The sequence below is a fragment of the Equus asinus genome, chromosome 22 (genome assembly GCF_041296235.1).
Source record: "Equus asinus isolate D_3611 breed Donkey chromosome 22, EquAss-T2T_v2, whole genome shotgun sequence".
Lineage (NCBI taxonomy): Eukaryota > Metazoa > Chordata > Mammalia > Perissodactyla > Equidae > Equus > Equus asinus.
This window is the reverse complement of record NC_091811.1, coordinates 30,456,269-30,481,198: the sequence shown is the minus strand read 5'-3', so window position 1 is coordinate 30,481,198 and position 24,930 is coordinate 30,456,269. Positions and strand designations below refer to the sequence as shown.

The window sequence follows — 24,930 nt, the reverse complement described above, 5'->3', positions numbered from 1 at the left end:
TGAGAAAGGGTGCTTTTATTAAAAAGGAATGTAATAGAATCACACACATTTCACTTAAATACAAATTCTTTTACCCTTAAAGGGGAAAAAATTTTAACCACATCTAATCAACATTCTACTAAGTATATATCCCAGAAAAAGCAGTGAGAGACGAATCTGCCGTTGCCTCAAATGGCCTTAGTACCTTCATTCCTCTTAACATGAACATTTCATCGTGCTGAGTGTGATTTTTAGTGTTCAAATATTCATGTTATATTGTCACCTACACATACAACAATGACCCCTGAACTCAAGCCACCACACAGTGTTCTGATGAAAATGCAACCTGTTTCAACCAGTAGGAAAAAAAACTCGTTGGACACTCATTGTTTTCAATGTTCTAGCTCCCAAATCCACTGAAACACGCTATACATGCTGGCTACCATTGTGGTCAAGTAGCTGTTCTAAAATTTGCAACATGGAATTACTGTTTTTTTCAAGCAGACCTGTTAAAATGGAGCAATACTAAGACTGTCTTAGTACTAACAAAGACAGTCTTATTCATATTTATATTCCTAGAAGTGCTATGCAAATCTACAGAGGGCTACTGAAACAGCAGAAAGCACCAGTTTCACAGAAGATATGACAGTATTAGCAGGTGATCTAAAGGAAAACCTAAACTCCACATAGAAATGTTGATTTCTTAGCATTGACAAATATACCACAGTAACGTGAAATGATAACATCAAGGGAAACAAATTGGGTGACGGTACATGGGTACTCTCTGCACTATCTTCTTAACTTTTCTGCAAATATAAAATATTTCCAAAATAAAAAGCTTTTTTTTAAAATTCCAGGTAGAAAGCACAGCCTATACAAAACCACAATGAGGACAAAGTGTGATCTATTTGAAAACTACAAGTAGTATAGGTATGGCTGGAACACAATTTCCTATAAGGGTATAGTAAGGGAACAAGTGAGTGGAAAAGTAGGTACGATCAGAGATGAAGACCTTATCATGTGTCATGCTAAGAACTTCGGATTTTAATTTGTAGATAGTGAGCACTTACCAAGGATTTCAAATAACAGACTGATCAATAGAACCACAGAAGATGAACTAAGGAAAAAGGGAAGTGAGAAGTAATAGTCAGATTCAAAATACACTGAGGGTTAAACTGACAGATTTCCTACACATTTAGGGATAGGCATAGAAGAACTTAAGAAAGAAATCAAGAATAAAGCAGGGCTCCTAAAAGTCAGAGTGACGGATGGACGATCTTACCATTTACTGAGACTACTAAAGAGCCATGTTTGGGATGGAAAACTTCAAGATTTTGCACGTTAAGTTTGAAATGTTCTATTAGACATCCAAACCAAATATTCTATTCTGGAATCCAAGAGGGAAAGGTAGGTCTAGAGATAAACACCTGGGAGTAATCAGAAAATAAATAGTATGTAAAACCAAAGGACCAGATGAGAACACCTAGGGTGAGAACTTTTAAGAAAAGAGAGCACTCTCCAACAATTAGAAGTCTAGGAGAGTGGAGGCCAGCAAGGCTAGTAACTAGGAAGGAGCAGCCAATGAGTCTGGGAGTAGGGGTAGGAAGAGCGGGGATGAAGAACAGACAAGAGTGGTATTAAGGAGGCCTAGAGAAGAAAGTGTAATAAAAGCAAGATGCCACATGCACAGAGTAAACAGCACAGATCTTTCTTCCTTTATGCTTTTCTTTTCCTTTTAAAGACCAGTGAACTGGTAATTGCATTTACCATAGAAATGTTCTCTGGTATCAGCTAATCTATCAGCTATAATAAGTGATATTTCTCTTAGAGAGTCTCCTATTAAGAGAAGTATCTTGTAGAACAGAGGTTCGTAAGCCTGGGTGCACATCCAAATCACTTAAAAGATTTTTCTAAAATATAGCAATGCCTGAGATTACCCAGAGATTCTAATTTAATTGGCCATGAATGCGACTCAGGAACCAGGATTTGGATACCCAGTGGCACAGTTCATATAATAAAGGAAGAATTACCTCTTGATTCTTATTATGTATGTATGTGAGGTGATGGGATGTGTTAATTAACTAGATGGAGGGAATTCTTTCACAATGAACATGTATATCAAACCACCACGATATATACTTTAAATACCTTAAAATGTTGTTGATTATATTTGGATAAAGCTTAAAAAAGAGCAAAAGGTTTTAAAATTATCAGTATCAACTATCATTATTAAACAGCTCATAAAGGAACTGAAGAAGGAAATTATTTCATCACCCATCACAGTGAATGATGTAGTGTTAGTATCACTCGCTGTGTCCTGTAATTACCAGAATTTGACTGTATGCACAATTATAAGGCACCTGCGGTAGTGAGGATATAACAGCTTAAGTGTGATTTGATAAAATTTCTTTCTTCTTTAGCAGCAATTTAGGCTAGGTTCTTGATTCCAAAACACCTAAGAGATCAGCTATTTTAAATATCAGGCTTGAACGTCTGAGTTTTTCAAGCACTGCTCTATCACAACGAGAAGTTATCCAAATGCATCAATATTATGAACAAGGTCATTCATGCAGAGCTCTAGAAAAGTAGTTGTTGAGGAAAAATTACAATAAATAAATTAACCCAAGACAACTAAGTAACTATAAATACTGTGTCCAAAGTAAACAGAAACACCGGAATAGGGGGACACAAGTCTGGAAAGAAAGTAAAGCTATTGAGCTGATCTGAAAAGTACAACTACATGACTTCTAACACATGCAAATGTATCCATTGCCACAATGGTAATAAAGTAAGGGAAAAGAAATCAAAATAATCACGAAACATACTGTATATAACTAATTTTTATTTTCTTCAGTAAAGAAAACTATTTCCAAGCATGGTGTGGTTGAAGCCACTTAAGTATGACAAAGCTTAACATGAGATCACTAACAAAAATCAGAATCACAATTAAAGAAAAAAAGACCAAAAGAATAGGTGGAAGAATAAAAAATGTTTTCCAAACCTTTAATAATCAAAATGTTTCACTAGGTTTAACCAAATGGCAGCAGCAACTCCCCTTCCCACAAACTCTAAATGTAGACACAAAGCACAGGGAGACACACAACACAGTGAACACGGGAGGGAGGAGCTTATCTAGGAATTATCTTTGCACTTTAATTACCACAGATAAATATTATAAAAACACAAGGCAAAGAAACTATATTTGTGTTTTAGGAGTATATTTGATTTTACAAAAACTAAAATTTCATAATGAGCTGACATGATCAATTATTTTCATATGACACTATCTTATCAGGCATAAGACAGATAAGTTTAGGGAACATAAAATTAGGCTTAAACCTAAACGACACAACTATGACTTTAATTTATTTCCCATATCCAGTCAATGAGCTCTCACTGACTTCCAGCTTCTGGCACCCTTGCCATTACCAGCACCCCAAAGGAGACTCTTAGGATTCAGATCTTAAGACAGCTGCCCCACAAGCCACATGAGCAAAGACTGATAAATCCAATATATAAAAATCTGTATTAGATGAACACCAAAAAAAAATGACAGTCGTGGATTATAAGCCAAAGAATAAAATAAGAACACGTGTCCATTCCACAGAAAGATGAGTGATTAACTGATAGAACAAAGAACAGAAAGCACTGTAAGTAGAATACCAACGAACGAATTCAGATGGGAAGACAGAAAAATACTCATTTTGTAACCCTCATAGTAATAATTGATTCAGGCGAGAATCATCAATGGATACTAAAACTAGTTCTAATGGGGATGTAGGTTCAAAGTATCTCTCCAAAAATTATTAATTGTAAAGACACAAAAAATAAGTTTACAATGGAGAACCTAGCAAATTTCACTTTAATCAAGTGATGCTAGGTAACTGCATCCACGATGGAACAAATCAAGTGTCCCCTGAACTGATACAGTAAGCATTTTGTTTTATTTTCTCCACAAGTGCATAAAGTGAATCTGATCACCAAACAATCTCAAAATGAGGAGCGTACAAAATAAAAGGTTTACACACTTCAAAAATATCAGTGCCGTGAAAAATAAAGAAAGGCTGAGGAAAACTAAATGCAATCGTAAACCAAGGGGGAAAAAACAGCTATAAAGGACATTATTGAGACAATTAGTAGAATATGCATAGCTAATAGCATCAATGATAATGTCTGGATTTTGTTAACTGTACTAATGTCATGTAAATAAATGTCCTAGTGCTTAGAAAATACACATACTGAAATATTTAGGGATATTGCTCCTCTCAAATGGTTCCCCAAAAATATGTGTGCGTTGGGGGTGTGGATAGGTAGGGAAGGAGAGAGAGAGAGATGGGGAGAGGGAGAAAGACAGATGGAGAGATGATGATGGATAGATAAATACACAAAGAGCAAACGTGGCAAAATCTTAACTGGTGAATCCAGGTTAAGGGTAAATGGGAGTTCTTCATACGTGTATGTGTGAGGGAAAATACATGGGAGTCAGTGCATCTTTTCTGTAAAATGAAATTATTTCAAAATTAAACAGTTTTAAAAATCTGCATTTTAGAAAAAGCACCATAAAAAGTGAAGAAAAATGTCAAAATGGGGAAAATATTTAACTCCTATCACAGCAATGATGCACTTTTTTTCCTACTTTACAAAAATGAACGAGTTCGAAAAGATTTCCATTCTAAAAATACAAAAATAAGAGAAAAAAACAGTAATGTGAATATACAGAAACACATTTACATTGTATTTACATTGTACATATCTACAGTGTATATACACAGAAATGCATACTAATCTCAATACACAGAAACATCTAGATGGCAGAACAAAGAAAAATTAAAGAGAAATGACAAGCTAGGCAAAATATCTATTAGATATAGCAAATACATACATTTAAAATTGAGTTTTTAAAAATCAGAAAGAAAAAATCCAATAGAAAAAAAGGCAAAACAAATGAACAAGCAATGCAGGGAAAAAAACCAAATAGCCAAAACATGTAAAGATATTCAAACCTTGCTAGCAGTCAAAAAAACTGCCTAGCAGATTGGCAAAGATAAAACAGACTACTAATGCCAAGATTCAGCAATGTTGTGGAGAAGGAGATACCACCGCTGCTGGTTAGAATATCAATTGGTATGTTTTTCCAGAGGAGGAATTTAACGACACCTATCAAAAGCAAGTCTATACGTTTACCCTTTAACCTAGCAAAACAGCTTCTAGAAATTTATATTAGCCGAAAAAATCGTCGATAAAAATGTATTCATTGATTACATTATTCTTTATGTTGGGGAAAACTGAAAAGTTAAATATCCATCAAGAAAAGAATGGTTAGGGCCAGCCCTGTGGGTGAGTGGTTAAGTTCGCAGCCGCAGCATGGCTAGATGAGTAAGTGGTGTGTAGGTCTGCACCTGGGATCCAAACCTGCAAACTGTGGGCCGCCACCAGGCCAGCATCATGTTTTTTAAGATATGAAATAAACTGAACTCTTCAAGGAATGCTTGAAGAATATTGTAAATATAATAGAAAAGGCAAAAAAAAACCAAAATACAAATAATATTAGAATAATCAAATTGCCAGACTAACAGACAGTAAGAAATAACAGGAATCTAAAGACAACACACAGTCCATCTATCACACAGGAGCCGTTCTGCATTACAACTTATTGAGAGGCACTAGAGCACAAGTGGTTAAGGACACAGAGCCTGGGTTCACATCGCCTCTGAAATCCTCAATCTGCCACTAACTGCCCAGGACCTGAGAGCACATTTAATCTCTGCTTACCCCCATTTCCTCACCTATAAAATGATGGCAACAACTATAATTACCCCAAAGACTTGTCGTAAGGATAAAATTTTTGTTAAAATATCTAATGCAATAAAGTATATATGTACATGCAAAGACTCTTCACCACAGCATTATTCAAGCCTTTGCTATCAAGATTATTTCTGACCCCTACTTCACCCTGCTCAATACACAAATACTAGAATAGTCAAAAAGAAACTTCTTGCAACCAATTGCTCTTACATTTAATTTCTAAATAGTCCAAGCTTGTTAGTCAGAAATATTTTTAGAAACATTTTCAAATTGCCACCATAAAGTATCGCCTACGTATATGAAACTACATGTTATTCCCTAAATAGTCCACTCATTCTTTTATGCTTCCTTTTCTTTCTCTCAAAAGTACCTATTTTCCGTAATTAGATAGCAGTGATAGTTGCACAACTCTGTGAATATACTAAAAACACTGAATTGTACACTTGATGAATTTTATGGTATGTAAATTATATTTGAAAATATGTGCGTGTGGTGGTTGCCCGGTCAGCTCAGTCGGTAGAGCATGAGACTCTTAAAATATGTGCGTGTGTGTATCTGAAATGATCTGTCACTGTAAGACAAAACTCTCAGCTTCTGTGTAAGTCCCCCTTCATCTTCATACACTGAGGGCAGGCAAACATTTTTTAGACAGAATACAAAAAGCAGTAACCATAAAAAAAAATAGTTAATAAATTAGGTCTCACTCAAATTAGAAACTATTCTTCAAAAGATCCCATTAGGAAAGGTAAAAAGGATAACCAAAGACAGACTGGAAGAAGGTATTTGCAATACATATATCTGACAAAGGACTTGTACCCAAAATATATTAAAAAATAGATGTAATAATAAAAGACAAACCATTCAATAAAATAATAGGCAAAGACTTGAATAGGCACTTCACTCAAAATAGGATATTCAAATAGCCATAAGCACATGAAAACGTGCTCAACGTCATTACTCACCAGGGAAATAAAAAAGCCACAATGAGATACTACACATCCACCAAAATGGCTAAAATTAAAAATATCAATACAGAGAGCAACTAAAACTCTCATCTACTGCTTGTGGAACATAAAATGATACAACCAATCTGAAGAAGAGTCTGGTAGTTTCTAAAGCTAAGTATGCCCTACTGTATGACTCAGCATTTCCACTCATAGATACCCAGCCAAGAGAAATGACTATATGCATGCAATCAGAAGACATGTACAAGAATGTACACAGCGCAGCTTGATTAGTAACAGCCAAAGACTGGAAACAACCCAAATGCCCATCAGCATGAGAATGGATAAACTGTGGTTTATTTGTTCAATGGAATACTCCTCAGCAATTTTTAAAAGATGATTGGTTTATACAACAACATGGACAAATCTCACTGATATTTTGTTAAGTGAAAAAAGCCAGACACAAGAGTTCACATAACTAAACTGGGATGATAAAAATCATAAGATGGCCTGGGGGAAAGCTTAGAGGATGAGAAAAGAGATAGACTGGAAAGGAACGTTAGGAAATCTCGTTTTACTGAAAACATTCCTCATCAGGGTGGTGGTTACACAGGTGCACACACACATATAAAACAAATCTTTAAAGGGTTGAACACAAGTGTACTATGGACACTTTACGGATATTATGTTTTGTTATATCTAAAAAAATTCTTTTTTTCAAAAAAAAAATAAGAAACTTGCCCAAAACATCACCTCATCACCTCCTCTCTATAGTCAACTCCCGCTCACCTTCTACTGCGCTTTCCCAGCCCCCATGACAGCCAATTTAATTGATCCCTAATCTACATTTCCAGAGAACGTTTTATAGGTCACTATTAAAGCACTTAAAGCATTTCATTATTTAAATCTATTTAGATGCGTATAAACTTAAAGAACGCACGCTTCCTGTCTTTCTTATGCACCTTGCTTCCAAAATGCCAAGCACAGTGCCACGTACTGCAGACATCAATAAATGTTTTCTTCATATAATGATTGCTCTCACTTATACAAAAATGACTCACTAAACCAAACCCCTTAACTTTTGTCTTTTAAAGACAATTTCTTTCCTCTCCTCCAATGAAAATCTTCTACAGCTTCTATAAAGAGGATTTGAGGGGAACACCCATTTGTACAGGCTCTGAAATTAACTGGCACATCATAATATTATAACCAGAACTGCTGCCTTAAAGAGAAACATATGAAAATACACACAATGAGAAAGTAAATGATTCTTTTACTTTAACAACAATAATATCTTACATTTACTGGACACATACTGTACTATTCTGTTAGGTAACTAGCAATACCAATTACACATTAGACAGGAAGTTAAAAAAGCTGTCTGAGGTCACACGTGTCTAACAAATGTCGAAGTCAGGATCTACAGGATCACTACAGGAAAAACTAAGGTGTTAAAGTTATAGGATCCACATGCCAACAGAAAGGTCAACGAAACCAAAGAAAGAAAAAAGAAATCCAAACGGTTAGATGTATGAAAAGATGCCCAACTTAACTCATAATGAAAGAAAAGCAAATTAAAACTACATTAGGGTGCAATTTCTCACCTACTGGATAGAGAAAAATCCAAAAGTGTGACAATACCCTCTTCGCAAGGCTGTGGAGAAGGTAGACATTCTAATATTGCTGAAGAGAGCACAATCCCTAAGAAGGGCAGCTTGACAATGTTTATCAAAATTACCAATGCTTATACAGCCTTTGGTTCACCCACTCCTAACAGCTGTGGGAAATCTTTCCTACATACGTAATTATACATGTACAAGATGCCATACATGCAAAGACTCTTCACCGCAGCACTATGTGTACAGTCATGCGCTACATAACGAGGTTTCAGTCAAAGACAGCCTGCACAGACAATAGTAGTCTCATAAAATTAGTGCCAAATAGCCTCGGTGTGTAGTAGCCCATACCACCTAAGGCTTGTGTGAGTACACTCTAAGGTGTGGACATGATGATGAAACCACCTAACGATGAACTTCTCAGAATATACCCATTGTTAAGTGATGCATGACTGCAACAGCAAAAGACTAGAAAAAATCCAAGTGTCCATATAAGGTTGGTGAAATAAACTGCTACAGCAACACAATGGAATACCATGAAGCTATTAAAAAAAGAGAGGGGCACACCCAGTGGCACAGCAGTTAAGTGAGCACGTTCCGCTTCAGCGGCCCAGGGTTTGCTGGTTCAGATCCCAGGTGCGGACATGGCACTGCTTGGCAAGCCATGCTGTGGCAGGCGTCCCACACATAAAGTAGAGGAAGATGGGCACGATGTTAGCTCAGGGCCAGTCTTCCTCAGCAAAAAGAGGAGGGCTGGCGGCAGATGTTAGCCCAGGGCTAATCTTCAAGAAAAAAAAGAAAGAAAGAAAAGAAAAAAAAGAATATTCTCTATGAACAGATATGGAAAGATCTCCAGTATAAAGAATGTTAAAAAAGCAGGGTGCACATAACACACAATACAAGACGTTAATAATGGAGGAAACTTAGTATAGGGAATATGGAAACTCCGTAATCTTTGTAATATTTCTAAGTCTACAACTGCTCTAAAATAAAAAGTTTATTAAAAAAAAGCAAGGTACAAACAGTACATAGTCTACTAGATTTTTGTGTAAGAAGGGAAGGAGAACGAGACTACATATTTATTTGCTTGTAGTTCCATAAAGAAATACTAGAACAATTTACTAGAAATGAATGACAATGGCTATATATTTGGGGGAGAGAGAATAAGGGAACAAGGAGCAAGATATTTCGATGTAAAGTACTTCTTTATAATTTCTTAACTTGGTAATGATTGTCTTTTCAAAAGAAAAATTAAGTGATTTTAAAAAGCAACTCCAGAAGAATCATCTCATTCTCTAATGAATTGCAAGGGATGTTTCCAGCATAGTATTTACCCACCAGTAGGTATTAGGGGTTTAACAACTATTAAACTTCTTTAAAACACAAACTTTTACTCTCCATTGTATATGTTTCTCATAATTACAAACCAAATATTTTGTTTAATCTTTAACAAAGATAAACAGAAAAATGCTTTTTGTGGAAAACTTGCTCTGTATCCGAATTACCCAGAAAACATGTACTTGACACAGTGATTTACAACAAAGCACTGTAACATGACCTCAAAACTGAGTAAAAGAAATTAAATCCCTCAATGATCCATAATTTCATTTTTTCATATAATTAGTATTGTTTGCTAATAAAAATGCTGAAACATTTGAAAGTGAGAGAACAGAATCAGACAACAAGGTATTAAACAACAGCCAACCAATTTAAAAGACATGCATTTAAATGGTCTAGCCTCTAGCTATATTCAAGACCCCTGACGGTGACTTTTTTCCTATTCTCCAAATTTTAAAAGTGAATTAAATTATCTTCACCTCTATCTGTTTTTGAAACTGCACGCATCTACAGGAATGTCAAAACAAATGGCTCTTTTAAAAATTTTTAGAAGGGCAAAAGTACGCCCATTAAGAAACATGTCAACTTAAGTTGAAATTAAAAAACAAAAAACTTACATACACTTAACTTACCTTAAAAGGTTTGTCTCCACTGTGTGTCAGCATGTGCCTCTGTAACCAACTCTGACTGGTTGACGGAGTGTTATATACTTTACAACCTTTCCATAAGCAAACAAATACCTGTTAAAAGAAGAGCCATAATAATTTTCATCACTTATTTCAAAGAGTTTTATTCCTTGTAAGCGCAAAGAACATGCTGAAAGTCTTCAATTGACAAAAAGAGCCATTTAATGTCTGAGCCAATCAAAATGCTTAACGTAGGTAGTTAAACTTTCTAAACGTCCTGCATGGGAGGCACAGTTCTAACCCTTCCCCCTTAAGGCTGCTGCCCGGTCCCTCAACAAGGAACTGACACACCATTCCCAAAGTGCCCTTCAGAAGGAAATATACACATTATTAACAATATATCCTTAGCCACTGGGACTATGGACTATTATTTACATTTTTGTACTTAGTGCATGGGAAAAAAGTATGTATTAATTTGCAAATATCAGGAAAATATACAAAGAAACAATGAAAATAAATCAAAATAGTAAAATGTCAATTAGTAGATACTGATAGTTTCATCTTCAAAAATGAGTAACACAAACTACCACGTCACAATTTTTCTGCTCTTGACTGCCTATTCTCACAAGCATACTATTTATTTTTATGTTGTCCTTTTCATTAAAAATGATTTCCAATGATCTTGATTATAAAGCAAAACTTAACACAAAATGTTAAATTAGTATAGTTTCAAAAGCAACGGGCACAACTCTATCATCATATTAGATCCATGTTCTTGGATTCAGGCAACTTAGTATGACTGGGTTTGGAACGCACAATCTAAGAAGTGACAATCTCATCTTTATCATCTTCCTACTAGTCAGAGACCAGTTTCCTGATTATACTTCCATCAAACTGAACACTGAAAACTGATCCCCAACATCAGCAGAAGTACGGATCTATTACAATGACTACCTTCAAAGAAGCACTTATGTTCTTTTCTAAGGTAAGAACAATTATAAATAGAGCCACACTTTAAAGACTATAATGTACTACATTTAGAACAGAATAGAGAGACACACAGAACTGAAGAAACATTCATTAAATGGTTTAAAATAAAATTAAAAGACTAGGGCCGGCCCGGTGGCGCAGCAGTTAAGTCGCACATTCTGCTTGGCAGCCCAGGATTCGTCGCCGGTTCAGATCCTGGGGGCGGATGCACCGCTTGTCAAGCCATGCTGTGGCAGGCGTCCCACATAAAACAGAAAGATGGGCACGGATGTTAGCTCAGGGCTAATCTTCCTCAAAAAAAAAAAGACTAGAAAAACCGGCAGTCTAAAATAACTGAGCTCAATTTTTACTCAAAACTAAAACCAGGCCCCGGCCTGGTGGCTGAGCAGTTAAGTTCGCACCCTCCACTTCAGCGGCCCAGGGTTTCGCCAGTTCGGATCCTGGGCGCGGACATGGCACCACTTATCAGGCCACGATGAGTCAGCATCCTCCATGCCACAGCTAGAGGACCCACAACTAAAAATACACAACTATGTACCGGGGGGCTTTAAAAAAGAAAACACCAAAACCATTTTACATCAGATAGGTCTAACAAGGCAACATCACCATTGCTATTTAACAGACTGCTCAAAGCTCTTGCATGTTCTCATTCCACAACACATCTGCTAGCTTCTTTTAGTTAAACAGATATAGAATAACATCTCCTCTTTCACACTTAAAATTCCTGACCCTAGTATATGTTTATAAAATGATTCCTGAAGTTTCCAGAATTGAAAGCTACTTTTAAACAACTCCAGAAGAGAAAAAAAAATTTGAAAAGCTACACCTATGTACTGTGGAAATTAATTCGATGTTTGACAATCACATCCAGATAACCAGCACTACCTATCAATTTCCTGACTCAAGACTATTAGACTCTCAGAGTCATAAATATTCAAACCAAGTAAGAAAAGGGAATCAGAGGTTGGTTTAAAATTCTCTGACAAGTCATATCAAATAAACAGAAACGGCTTAAAGCAAGTATTTGGGAACAAAATTAATGTCACTTATGTAATAATTTTTATAATAGTGAAGAATTCTGTTGATGTAACTCTTAAGTGAGCCCTGTGCTTAGGTACTCTCAAAGAAACAAATCAAATACATACTCAAATCGTGCCCCACCTAACATTACCAAACCACTACTACCCTTCTAATTTTTTTTCTATGAATAAACATGAGTATGGAGGTGACAGCAGACCCTGTAATCCCGTCATACAGAGCCTTAATTAGTGAGGAGGTGTGCTCTAGACTCTAGTGGAATAATGCCAAGTATCACTATTAGGGCAACATCTTCAGGTTCAAAGAAAAACCATAACCTTCAATCTAGCGAATTTTGTAGGAAATGAAATAAGTATAAAGAGAACAAAGCTAACTATGTTTAGCTATATTTGGGTGAAATATTTGAAAACTAATTCTAGGGGAGGACGTTCAACTTGCACAAGGGTGGTCTCGACACCCAAAACAGGCACTAAAAATTCACATGAAAGATCCACAAAAACCACAAAACTGTTAAGTAAAATTTCCTTTCCTAATCTTTATCAGGAAGACCCTTTGATGAAATAGTTTAAAATCTGACAAAAGGGTCTTTTTCTTCAAACCTGAAGACTCTGTAGATGCACAATATCTGAAAAACATTTTTATACCCTATTTTTAGAAACTTTCACATAGCAAAAGTTAACCCTGAAAACCAAATACTATAGGAATTCAACCCAAATTTGGAAGGAATTATTCAAAAATAAAATGTCATGGTTCTACTATACCATCTTAAATGAATTAAGATCTAGCTATGTTAATTAGAATACTGAGGCACAGAGGTTTATAGTCCAAGCTCTCATGATACATAGAGACTTATGGCCTATTAGGCTGTGTTAGGCGTAACAGAAACAGAACCCAAGTAGATCGCCTGAATTCCACCCAGCTCTTTCACGCTTTGTAGCTATGCAATCCTAAAAGAATCATTTGTCTTAAGTCCCTATTTCCTTTTTCATCAAATAGACACTATGAGCACACATCTGATAACTCCAAAACACGATGAGGACGTAAGATAATACATTCTCTCAGAAAGACTAGTTAACACAAAACTTGGATGATATTAGACACTGGAGGTGCCTTCTCAAAATAACCGCCATCAGATTTTTCTGCCAGACTATCCAAGAAAAAAAGAAAAACACAACACACAGCCATTAAAAGAATTATTTCTGGACTACCAAATAATCTTCAAATTTACAATGACCTAACTTATAAGATGTAGAGGTCTAAATGTTCAGTGTTACAGGGAGGTTTGGGCCTTCTGTTGAGAACTCTTCTAGAAAAACTTACTCACTACCACGTGAATAGGTCAGCTCTACCTTCAAGGATCTCCAAAATTCCCAAAAAGAAGGCTGGTACAAACCTGGAAACCAAGGGTAGTCTTAGTCTTCACCTTGATCAATTGCCTTGAAGAAATGTATCAGTGTATTTATCTCAATGCATGCATGACCTACATCCACAACAGCTTGTATGACAGTACAGATAAATGCACTTACACTTATCTGGTCACTAACATCTCACACCTGAAGTGCGTAAATGAATCCATCAAAATTTTCTGTAAGTAGGGGCCGGCCCCGTAGCCAAGTGGTTAAGCTCGTGTGCTCCGCTTTGGCGGCCTAGGGTTTCACTGGTTCAGATCCTGGGCACAGACATGGTACCGCTCATCAGGCCATGTTGAGGGGGCATCGCACATGCCACAACTAGAAGGACCCACAACTAAAATATACAACTATGTACTGGGGGGATTTGGGGAGAAAAAGCAATAAAAAAAAAAATTTCTCTAAGTAAATTTAAAACTCCACTGCAAAAGAATATAATGTAATCTGACAGAGTCTAAGGATGCCTAAGTCTGTTATTACTGGTAAAGTAAATGAAAATCAGCCAAATGCAGAGCCAGTAAGCAGTAACTTATATGACACAAACACACACGCGTGTTTTACTAAGAAATTAGATTCCTTCTACAGTAAAATGATACAAAAAAATTTTATATAAAGAGACACACCATCTAAAGTTAGGAAGGGGTTGGATAATTTTAGGATCCCTTTAAGCTCTAATATTTCTTAGGAAAAAACCAGCGCAGGGACGTCCCTCGTGGTCTATTGGTTAAACTCAGCACACTCCACTTCAGCAGCCCGGGTTTGGTTCCTGGTCACAGACCTACACCACTCGACAGCAGCCATGTTGAAGCGGCAATCCACATACAAATTAGAGGAAGATTGGCACAAATGTTAGCTCAGGGCAAATCTTCCTCAGCAAAAAAAAAAAAAACAAAAACAAAAAACCAGCTCATTTCCTTTACAAAATGTGAACATACAAAAGAAGTAAAATATTTTTTATATCTAATTATTCTGTCTCAAATCAGGTGACTCTCAGGGTCTAAAATGACAGCTATAATTTTGTAATCCTATTATTTTTAACCATATTAAATGTATTAACATTTTCAATTTCCTCTGTTAAAAGACATTTAATAAAAGAGGAAAAAAATATTCAATAAGACACTCAAATTACAAAAATAAAATATTCCTTATTTATTGCAACAGATATGACCAATTTCATGTTGTGTTCAGGAGATATCAGATTGACAATCAAAACTCAAACAGACCCCCTGACTGATTTCACTTCCTAGCAGCATTCCACTTTAACCCTGAGACTCTACAAATGTCATTTTATATAAAATAAAGGTAACCGGCCTCATTCAAGTCTTCAAAGAATTAACCTATCATCCTCCAAAATCTTCCTCTGGCCCTCTCCCCTCAAACACACCACAGAAAATATACAAAAGAAAACTTAATAAAATATCATGTAAAATAACTCCTGCATCCAGAAACATGAACAGATTTCTTTCTGGCAATTGTTTTTAAAGTGAGAAATAGTTAAGATAGAAAGAAGAGAATACTAATGGATCTTATTGAACCACTGAAACCCTACAAGACGAAGTTCCCCGCCTACCGAGACTTAGAGGTATATATTAAGAGGACACTGGGATTTGAAATTTGATTAGTACAATAGCTCAGTCTAGTTTTTGAATCCAGTCATGCACGGAAGTATGGACCCAAGAACACAATTCTATTATATTTAACAAAAAATGTTAAAAAAATTTTTTTTGCCTCTGTTTTTATTTTTTAAACAGGAGAAAGAACTCCTGTTTTTTTAATAAAAAGATATATTCATGGGGCCTGCCCCATGGCCTAGTGGTTAAGTTCGGAATGCTCTGCTCCGGCGGCCCGGGTTCACCGGTTCAGATCCGGGATGCGGACTTAGACCACTCGTCAGCCATGCTGTGGCGACAACCCACATATAAAACAGAAGACGACTGGCACAGAGGTTAGCTCAGGGCCACTCCTCCTTACACAAAAAAAGGGAGACTGGCAACAGGACTAATTTTACTCAGGAAAAAAATATATACATATTCATAATTTGGTGTTTAAATGGTTAGTTTAGCTTTAAACATACATTTAAAGTATCCACCCACTTTGATATATGAAAAGAAAAAGCTAAACTCTACCTAACTTCAGTCTCCAAATATAATTAAAGTCCACATGACATGGGTAGGAAAAGAACTTTCTAAGCTGTATATATGATGGTTTTTTCACAGCATGACGACCAGAGTGGGATGAGAAAAAGAACAGGAATTAGTACAGTATTTGGATCTTAATAACTTAATGCTCCAGTGAAATTGTCATCTTTCAGTAATTAGAAGCATAAAATCTTCTGGAGTTACCAATTTTTTCCTATTTTGTTTCTGTTCCATTATGACAGTTGGGGTAGAAAGAAGAGAAACAAGAAATCTAAAAAAAAAACTATGTCATCAAAATCAGATGTGTTCCACTTACATGAGGCATCTGGAATAGTCAAACTTACAGAGACAGAAAGTAGAACAGCGGTTACCAGCGGCTGGGGGAAGGGAGGATTAGAGAGTCAGTGTTTCATGGGTACGGGTTTCAGTTTGGGATGATGGAAAAGTCCTGAAGATGGATAGTCGTGATGGTTGCACAACAATGTAAATGTTCTTAACGCCACTGAATCATACTCTCAAAAACAGTTAAAACGATTTCTTTAAAAAGTACCCTTCAAAGGGTACTTTGAAGCCCATTTCAAAAAAAATCAGATGTTCCAACCAACCACTACTCTAAAGCACAAAACCAGATCAAGATTTCCTGCCTTATACAGTAGTATTAAGTTTCCAAATTCTCATTCATACTTTATCACCCAGAAAGCTTCATCTACATACCAACGGTATATAGAAATAAACAGGATGCCTTTTCTACATTTCTCTGATCCTTCACATTTGTAGTTTAGCAATTAATGTCCTTCAAAGACCAGGACTCCCTTCTGTGGTCAAAACAGCATCACCCTTAAAATTAGCCAGAGAATCTTATTATTTATAATAAAGTAATTTTATGAATAAGGGTCCAAGAAATGATATGGGGGGGTTTCATTTCACCAAGTTTATACTTACTGTAGAAGTACCAAGACTTCATGACTAGCTCTGTAATATCAATAAGGTACATGTAAATTTGCAGGGATTACATGATACATTTCAGTATGCAATGGCACCTTTTCTACAAATCTGTAAAGGGCTGAAAACACTCTCATAAGGCTGTGTGCCAACTCAACTTGTAGGATCCAAGACTTAGAAATGTGAAATTCTCCCACACCTACTAAGAAAAGCCCAGTGATCTTCTACATAGCTCCTGATCCCATATAGAGTTGCTAAGCCAAGTGACTAAAAAAGCATCATTCCATGGCTCAAAAGACTACGTTAGTGATAGATACCAAGTGACATCAAGCACTGGCTCACAAAAGGCAACTCTCTAATGACCAAGAAACCAACTTAGTTAAGACAGCTCCCACTAAAAATCTGACATATGTGAAGGGGGAAAGAAAGACTACCATCAAAGTAGCCTAACCACTGAGCTGGGTTGTGCACTGAAAATACCATACAATGGGCACAGTTCATTAATACACCATCTGGTGTCTACTCAGACACCATATAGATTAAACCTAATAAGAAGACAAACGTTTCCTTATCAAGCTCAAGTAGTCAAAAGATTACTAACACATTACAACATATTGTGACAAGGGCAAATATTCTCAAAGGAAATCTCAAAGGCAACACCACTGGTTAACATGTTGGGGTGCTTATATAGTTTAATCTTAAAAAAAAAGATCAATAAAATCTAAATATATCAATACAACCTTAGAAACAATTACCAACTCACTTAAATCATGATGATTTTAACCATTTTATTAACAGCATATATCAATAGTGATGGAAGGCTAAGAGAAAATGTGTGCTCTAATAAATTACCTGTACTTAGAATTTAATTTCTGGAAAATGTACTAAGTATGGTAACTATTCAAGACAAACCTAGATAAAGTCAAAAAAAATTACAAATATCCTAAATAATATTTCAGTTCATTACACTTTGATTCACTAATTTCCTTAGCTCTTTATTCACTACCCAATAAAAATTATTTGAAACGACACAATTAAACATATTCCTGAAAGGGTATAGGTCAATACTGGCTAATCAGAACTTTCTATCTAAGCCAGCTGTGACAAGACCTGGTAAAGAAGATCAATTCTCACTCACAAATAATGAGTGCAGGCTGTCGTTCAATAGGAGTGTATAGACTAATTGTGGTACCGATAATATCTCCAGTTAATTTCTGCATCAGGGATAATTTAGGACCACTCTAACAACAGAAATCCTAAACAATGCCAATTCCTAAATGTCCTCAACTCAAAACATTAGAACTCTGAAATATAGTGTATTCATTTATAATATTCCCACTCTATTTTAGAAAGTCTAATTTCTTCAAAGTAATATACCTAAGAGCAAATTAAAATCCAACACATAATATGCTCTATTTAATTTGATTCCATCAAGTACATGGGAATAAAAAATGTGGGTTTTTTTTGAAAAAATAAAGCCTGTGTAAAAACAATCCCAAATTACCTTCAGAAAAAAAGACTAACTGGCAATTATAAATTAATAAAACTAATAAAAACAGGGAGTGAAAAAAAGAAATGACAAAACCAACCCCTCCTCGCTGACCATCTACATGTATGGAACGGATGTGATCTGCCAGATCTGGACTAGAGTTGAAGCAAGCCTGGCACTGGTCCCAACAACAATTATAGGCAATATTTTTGCTTGAAGAAGTAGTGCTTCCTTGTCCATTCATCATTGCTGGAGTTGAACGCCCACTGGAAATTGTGCTGTCTACATCCATTATAGTACTGCTTATGCTACAAAAGAAGAAAAAAGGCTGTGTTATTCCTAGAAGTTCACTAACATGAATATGATCTTATAAATATTTAATTAAGATTACCACTTGATATTCTTGTCCATACAAACAAAGCATACTAACCATATTTTCCATAAGAAAACAAACTGCTTTGAAATTATTTAGTTGGCAATAAAGTACAAATCAAGGCAAAACAAAAAAAAAAACACACTAGTACCTCAAAATCAGATATGGGATAATTTAAGTAACTTTTGGCAAACATGAACTCCCCTATACCCTACAAAAAAACAAACACACACACGCGCACACACACACATCCCCCCACATTTCGTCCCTGCCACAGTTCTAAGAAGCATGATAAAGTAATAAAGTAATAGTTTCCAGATGTAAATAATTGAGAATCAAAAGACTATCTTTACAGTTCTGCAAATGGCTTGTTGATCTGAAATCTTTCCTTCTATTCACCACCCTGAGAATACAACTGCAGCCACATCCCACCCCTTTCCATTTCAAAGAAGTTGGGAAATTTTGCTGTATTTTCCCTTCTAAATAAAAAAGCAGAAGAGAGAGAACTGGCTGTAGTAAAAGCTTTCTGATTTTACCAAAGTCCAAATAAAATGTCCTTTCCTGGCCCTCAATTTTTTTTTAACTACCCTCTATCCACCAAAAAAGACAAAATGCTGATGAATCTCCTTCACTTTTCTTCACCGAAGTATTACATATCATTTTTATTTACCAAAAAATATACATATTAGTAGTAATAAAATAAAATTAAATAATTTTGAATGCTCAAAATTTCACGTTAATAAAACATAATACACTTTTGTCTTCATTTTAAAAGCAAATTCCCTATTTTCTTTTTTCAATACCTCCCCAACAGAGAAACTATATGGGAGTAGTTTTAATCAAAGGGTCAACAGTAAGAATGTTTTTGGATTAAATCTATCAAAAGTTATATATCTGCTTGCAATTTAAGTACCAGTAAATTATGAAAACTATATTAACTTTTAAGAGGTTACCTCCCTATCCCTGAGTTTTTACTATGGAAAATTTGAAAGACACAGAAAAGTGTATCTAAATCTACACTCAACAATTAACATTTTGCCCAATATGCTATATGTAATTTGTTTTTCTGAATCATCTGCAAGTTGCAAACAGGATACTTCAACCACAATTATTTCAGCACAAGCTTTCTAAATATAAAAACATTCACCTATAACCACGACAACCTTATTTGCTCACACCTAGGAATTAAACTGAATTTTAACTTAATTAAGCTTAATAATGATTTGCGTCTAACATCAAATGTGCCCATTTTAAAAAGCAAACAGAAATGTTTTTGTAGGATGCTTCAGATATGAAAAACGTCTCAGATTTCCTTTTAAAGGATATTCAAGTATTTAAGTTTATCTGGCTATCTGTCAATATATAGATTCTAAATTTCAACTCTAAAACCTCATTCTAAAACTCTGGAATCTCTACAAAACTCTCAAATGTAAATCAGCTCTTGACTCTGAATATTTATTCATATATTGTTTGTTTTTGCAGTAATAAATTGTAGGGATGGTGGTTTCTCTATATTGAAACACGAATTTTATTTAAATCCTAAAAGTTTCAAGTTTCATGAGACCCTTAACCATGAAATGATTACCTATTTTCTTTATCACTTGCTTCATATATTTTAACCCTAAAGTTCATACTTTGGTAGACCATACTAATTAACTCAAAAGCAAATAATATAACAGTTTTAAGTGAACAACCAATCACACTCAATTTATAAACAATCTCAGGAAAAGAGATAAACCTCAATGACCTATTGTGGTATAACTTCCAAAGTACAGTTAAGTAAAACGCACACACAAAGTGCAGGGCGTCATGTTCCAATTTGCATCCCTACGTGGCGAAAGGAGACAGACACAGATATAGCTACCCTCTAAAGGCAGAATCTTTTCTGAAGGACCCACAGAACACTGCAGATGTTGTGGGAGAGGGGGAAACAGGAGAGAAACTGTCACTGTTTATGCCCTTTTGCATCCTTTTAACCACATACCTGTACTGCTTTTATTTTAAAGTCTAAAATTAGTTGAAATTGAAACCAAATCAGTTTTCTTTAAATTGGACAAAGTAAAGCAAATTCAAGAGACTCATATACTTGTGATAAATTCAACTAGCAATACAGAGTCTATCTTCATAGTGCTTAACATACTTTTGCTTATCAACTTTATCACAGAAGGGAAACTTACAAGTCCAAATATCCAGGAATACTAAACGTTGTTTCATCAATCTACGTTCACTATCATTCATTTGAAAAACAGTACTTCATGTGCATATAGATCTTCACAAAAGGACAGCATACTGCTGTGTTAAGAGGATGAACTTTGGGGCTGGCCCAACAGCGCACCAGTTAAGCTTGCAGGTTCCGCTTCTCAGCAGCACGGAATTTGCTGGTTCGGATCCCAGGTGCGGACATGGCACCGCTTGGCAAAAAGCTATGCTGTAGTAGGCGTCCCACATAAAGAGTAGAGGCAGATGGGCATGATGTTAGCTCAGGGCCAGTCTTTCTCAGCAAAAAAGAGGAGCACTGGCGGTAGTTAGCTCAGGGCTAATCTTCCTCAAAAAAAAAAACAAAGAAAGAGGATGAACTTTGTCTACCATTGCAACTAAGCTGCAATGCAATGGCAAAGGAAGGGCAGGTCTGACGCCCTGGAAGACTCAAGAGATACCCCCCACATGCGCAGCTTCCCCAAAGAGCCTCCCGTAGCCTTGCAGGGCCAACTGGAGTCCTGCTTCACAGCTCCTCTTAGGCTCCTCCAACAAGTGTCCAATTCTAAGCCTCCAGACTCCCTTTTGGCCCCAGATTCATGCTAGAATCAGTGGTTCTCTCTACTCTTTTTTTTTTTTTTTTGAGGAAGATTAGCCCCGAGCTAACTGCTGCCAATCCTCCTCTTTTCGCTGAGGAAGACTGGCCCTGAGCTAACATCCGTGCCCATCTTCCTCTACTTTATACGTGGGATGCCTACCACAGCATGGCTTGCCAAGTGGTGTCATGTCCACACCCGGGATCCGAACCTGCGAACCCTGGGCCGCTGAAGCGGAACGTGCGCACTTAACCACTGCGTCACTGGGTCTACTCTTAAGACTGATGAAGGCAACCATCCTGATGCAGGAGAGCACAAGAGACAAGTTACAGGTAATTTCTGATTGTGACAGGACCCTGAACTAGATACATATTTCACAGAAAGCAGTGTCCTTCTTCCTATAATAGTAAGATAACAAGATGACCAGAACTAGAAGGTGACATTCCACCTGATCTTATAATACTTCTAGGATTATACATATACTAAAATTTTTCACTCAGTTAATTCTCCTTTCCAACGAACACAGTGATTCTGTAAAATGTGAACAAAAGCAGCCTGTTATTTGGAAGAAAACCTAAGCCAGAAAAAAGTACTCACAGTATTCAGATTGTTTCAATAATCTAAAGAAGCACTTCTCAAGCTAATATGTATATAAATCACCTGAGATCTTATTAACTGCAGATTCTGAACTCAGTGGGTTTGGGGCAGGGTCTGAGATACTGCATTTTTAACAAGTGCCTACCTGCTGATGATGCCGCTCCGACACTTTAAGTGGCAAGACTCTGAAGGATCTCTTTCACTATTATGAGATTGACCAGACTCCTAAGATACCAGACTATCTAAGGAACTATCTCATACTGTAGAATGATAAACTAAAGCATACACACACACACACACACACACACACACACATTGACAAGAGAAAATCTTAAGTTTAAAAAAAAAAACACAAATTCTTAGAAATTCCAATGCAGTATCTGGGGGAGACATGAAAATTTTCAACATAACAGCATCCCCTTTTTCCACAGGCCTTGTTAAGAAACTATCTGGCAGACCAGAGTTTTCCACTCCAACATCTACAGTAACTAACTACATGGATTTTATGAACACAGTTTCCTTTGGGAATTCAAGGGCCAACTCACTGATACATACAAGAACTCAAATTACTTCAAAGCAAAATATCTGCTTGGTGGATGTGACCACGGCTGACAGGGTTGCCAACAATGAGAAGTACAGATCAGCTTGCTAAGTGACAAGATACAAGAGCAGAGGAAGTAATAACATAGATGCTACATTACCACGATGGAGAAGGACAAGAACCTGGTCTTACTGTAAGAGAGTAAGAAAAGATCATGGATATGGTTTCAGATCTCCACATGGCAAACAATCTTTAAAACACTATCACTCGTCAAGTTTGGCGTATTATCAAATAGGCATGCAATTATCTAAAAAGGTTACTAAAATACTCCTTCCTTTTTCAAGCAAATATCTGTATGAGGCCAGATTTTCTTCACATAGTTCAACCAAAGCAACGCACTGCAGCAGACTGAACGCAGAAGCAGATGTGAGAACCTAGGTGCAAGCCAGACATTAAAACATTAAATAGAAACCAGTGTCACCCTTCTGTTTTTGTAACTTGGAAAGTTATTTTGCATTTAAAAACATACTGTTTATGTTACATATAATTGGTTTATTTTTACATTAATAAATGTTTTTTAAAGTTCTCGGTTTTAATTTCTAATCCTGTAATAGTGATAAATAAAACCCACATAAACAAAAGCTCTTTGGTTTCTTCAATAGGAGTTTGTTTTTGGTTTTGTGTGTGTGTGTGAGGAAGACTGGCCCTGAGCAAATGGACTGTTGCCAATCTTCCTCTTTTTGCTTGAGGAAGATGGTCCCTGAGCTAAGACCTGTGCCAGTCTTCCTCTATTCTGTATGTGGGACACGGCCACAGCACGGCTCGATGAGTGGTGTGTAGATCCGTGCCCAGATTCCAAACCTGTGAACCCTGGGCCGCTTAGGCAGAGCCCACGAACTGAAGCAGTGTGCCTCCGGGCTGGCCCCTCAGTATCTTTTTTAACAGCTTTATTGAGATATAATTCATATTCTTCAACGTTTAAAAAGCAAAGAGGTCCTTAGAAGCAAAGTGTTTGAGAACCACTGATCTGGATTACGTCTGAAACAAAGCTTAAATGTTCCTCTGAAACAGACTGGAAAGAGTATGTGTCTGACCTGAAATGTTTTAATTTTATTCTGAGGTTAACTGCTGAATTTAAAATTCAGTCTGAGGCCAAATGAGTAGGGGCAGCCTTATCTGCAGCCTTCTTCTCAGTTATATGTGAGGAAATTCATTTGTGTTGGTGGATTTTTCTTGATAATTTTGGGTCCTTCTCTTCTTCCCCCATTCTTAAATAACTTCAAAGCTACCAAAATGCCTAACTCTAAAAAAAAACAGGATGATCAAGGCATCTTAATTATTATAAAACAAATATTCTATAATTCTAACTGTTTAAAAATGGAACATGGTCCTCCATATAGAATGAAGAAAGTAGTATGAGACACAAGAGACAAAAATTCTACTAGTCTGAGTAAGAAATATTTAGCAGTATCAGAGCAAACATGATAAACTTAGCTTAAATTTATAATTAGTAATAAACTTTGGATAGAAATAAGTATATACAGTTTTCAAAGTATTTCTCAAATTGTAGATAAACAACATTACAACCATACACAGGGAATTCCTAAACTGATCATATAACAAACTATTATCTGGCTAACAGGTGATATTCCTTTCATCTATAATAAAATAGCCACTCACTACTAGAAAGATTACTCTGGCTCTCCCACACTTCTAATCAAAATTACTAAAGGTTAAAATTTGAAACAGTGCAAAGCATTTAAAAAGATCCTATATTTTTGAAAAGTCTTAAGTTGTATACCTGGTATTATACAGCTTTAAGAGAAAAACTCTTTACTTGAGTTATCCATACCATTCCTCACCTCCATTTGCTGGAATGGACTGTAACTGTGCCCTGCTCCTGATTCTAGGCATTGACAAAGGGATTAAAAGCTAAAATTGAACCAGTTAAAAGAGACAGGTACTTCCAAGAAAACCATGAACTGCCTGTTCCATTTTATGACTTTCTCTTAAGGAAAAAAAAGCATTATGTAATTTATTATATCAAAATTTATATCACAAAAGTAAGGCACTATTCACAGCTGACTTCCCATTCTTTATCATAACAGCTAACACTTACTGTGCGAGTGTGCATCATTCTACATGCTTGTGTCAGATTGTATTCTCCAAAGATGGCCATACCAATATACACTTTCCCACATCGTCTTCTTACAATGTGGCATCAAGAGGTGGGGGGGGGGGGTCTATATGACCTTCCCTTGAATCTTGAGCAGGGCTGAGACTACGGCAGAAGTGATGCTGTCAGACTTCCAA

General features: G+C 36.2%; 1 protein-coding gene across 2 annotated transcripts in view; it reads right to left on the bottom strand.

Moving 5' to 3' along the window:
* Positions 1-24,930, bottom strand: part of AEBP2 (AE binding protein 2) — a 58,404-nt gene that overhangs the window by 22,462 nt on the left and 11,012 nt on the right. For both annotated transcript variants that reach the window (XM_070494820.1, XM_070494821.1), the window contains exons 2-3: positions 18,415-18,622; positions 10,315-10,422 (exon numbers count right to left, since the gene is read on the bottom strand). In XM_070494820.1, the coding sequence (XP_070350921.1) occupies positions 10,315-10,422; positions 18,415-18,622 (316 nt within the window). The remainder of the gene's footprint in view (positions 1-10,314; positions 10,423-18,414; positions 18,623-24,930) is intronic.